This window comes from Aplysia californica, unplaced genomic scaffold (genome assembly GCF_000002075.1).
Source record: "Aplysia californica isolate F4 #8 unplaced genomic scaffold, AplCal3.0 scaffold00146, whole genome shotgun sequence".
NCBI lineage: Eukaryota > Metazoa > Mollusca > Gastropoda > Aplysiida > Aplysiidae > Aplysia > Aplysia californica.
The window spans coordinates 592,959-595,098 of NW_004797416.1; the positions used below are offsets into that span (position 1 = coordinate 592,959).

Genomic DNA, 2,140 nt, shown 5'->3' on the forward strand with positions numbered 1-2,140 from the left:
AGAGAGAGAGAGAGAGAGAGAGAGAGAGAGAGAAAGAGAACAGACAGATAGACAGACTGACAGAGACAGACATACAACATGGAAAGAAAAATGAAGGGCAAGAATGACAAAAGCGAAGCAGAGGAGGGACACCGATATCGTCATTGCAAAATGTGTTTTTCGTATGTGGAATTTGTTGAAATACATACGTACCAGGTATGTGAAATATGTTTGAAATGCTTTCATGCTGGTGTAAGAACAAACTGAGTGACTGGAACATGCTGTACGTAAGGTGTAAGGCGTTATTTTAACCAATACTGGGTGCAAACATTTAATTGCATTCTGTAGGAGATTTTTCCCAGCTTGAATGTAACAGAACACGAGTACTGTTTTCAATGTCAAATAATATTTACATGTCAAAGAAGGTGTTTGGTAATTTTTGAAGAAGTGCATTTGATGATATTTGTATGATACTGTTGTCTTGCTTCATTGTCAATACGAGGTTGATGTCGTAATGTCGTCAACTTTATACTTTATAGGCTCATCTCTTGGAGACACAAGACTTCAGTGTAACTGTAAGCGTCTGCATTGAGGATACAAATGAGTTTCAGCGAGAATAGCTACATGTGTGTTACATAGAGGTTGTGAAAACTGTAAATGGCATGTTGGCGTGAGTATACTACAAGGGATTTTTTTTTGGGGGGGGGGGATCTTGACCCGCAAACAAATACGCCTGTGTGGGAAACAAACGTATAACAGGGTCAGAAGGAAACAAGATAAATCCATTTGGGGAAAAAATCAGGATACCAACCCTTAACTTAGAACAATGCGTGTAGAATATCCCTATTGAATCAATCAAACGAAAAACCAAATACACCATTCACAAACTGTACTTTTATGACAAAGCAAGTTAAGAACGAGTGAAATCCATCCTTAAACGTTGTAAATAGGCTAAGTTGTGTTAGGATTAATATGATTTAGCCTGTTTCCCATTTGACCCCTTTGTACTGTATGAGGGTCACTCACCAAAGACCTTGCTGGCGGAATCTATCAGAGATTTCTTGGCTCCTCCTCCTTCTCCGTTCTGACTCTTTTGAAAGGAAATCGGCTGGTGGGATGCCACAACTGTCTTGTTCTTGAGCAGCAGAAAAGTGTCCAAAGCGTGCAAGCACGAGTCCATCTTCTGGATTGTCAGACCCATGGCTTGAGAGATTAAGATAAAAATATGAACATGGTGTTTAACAAAAGACGAATTTTTCTCTATTAAGACTTGGCTGTTATTTAAGAGTATGTTTCATCCTAAAATGCCACCATTATACGAAGACCTACTCAACACAATGGAGTTTGTTTAAAGAGCGAAAAGTTTTAAAAAGACGAAATCTTCATATTTTCTCTATTGATGCTTGACTGTTATTTGAACATTTGCTACATCCTAAAAGCCAGCATTATAATGTAGCCCTACGATAGAACTCAACACAATGGAGTTAGTTTTATTAAGGAACAATGGTTAATTAGTGCTACAGACCACAGTGCTCTCATACCGATGCCCTTGACGAGAAGATGCTTAGAAAATGCATGTCTGCATCTCGTGCAATCCTCTACAGATTGTAAGAATAAATGTTGGCCTTTATAGCCAATATTACCTTCAAACGTGGCTACCATGGCTTGTCCCTCTCGTTCATAGCCAGTCTTAACCATGAAGGCTCCCACATCACCCACGGCACCCCACTGGATGGCCATACCTGCAAGGGAGAGAGGGTACAAAGTGCGTTAGTGACCAAGACCTTAGAAGCTGATAAATGATAGTTACGAGCTTTTGTAAGCATTCTTTTAACCAAGATAATAGGGGGGAAAACATCACGAGTTTACAAACCGGACAAAGTAGCTGGGGTACCGGGTTGACTGAGGTCGTCTTAAGAGTAAACCGATGTGAGTACAGTTGTGATTTGTTGGGGTCCCTTGCCCATTTCTATGAGATTGACACCATCTGATTAGTAGAAACAGGTGCATATGATAGTGTTCAACTGTGAATTAAGCACATTATTATTATATCTTGTTACTGGTTAAGAGATCGAGATTCAAGGAAAAATATAGATTTATGTCAAGGATCTGAGAGTAATGATGATTTTAGATATGATAATGGGGGTAAGTGATGATGGGT

General features: G+C 39.4%; 1 protein-coding gene across 1 annotated transcript in view; it reads right to left on the bottom strand.

Annotated features, from left to right (window-relative positions):
- Nucleotides 1–1,761, bottom strand: part of LOC118477156 (fatty acid synthase-like) — a 3,692-nt gene extending 1,931 nt beyond the window's left edge. Inside the window, exons 1-2 of the mRNA XM_035969455.1 lie at nt 1,623–1,761; nt 1,006–1,182 (exon numbers count right to left, since the gene is read on the bottom strand). Coding sequence (XP_035825348.1) covers nt 1,006–1,182; nt 1,623–1,719 — 274 coding nt within the window. The 5' untranslated portion in view covers nt 1,720–1,761. The remainder of the gene's footprint in view (nt 1–1,005; nt 1,183–1,622) is intronic.
- Nucleotides 1,762–2,140: the final 379 nt, after the last annotated feature.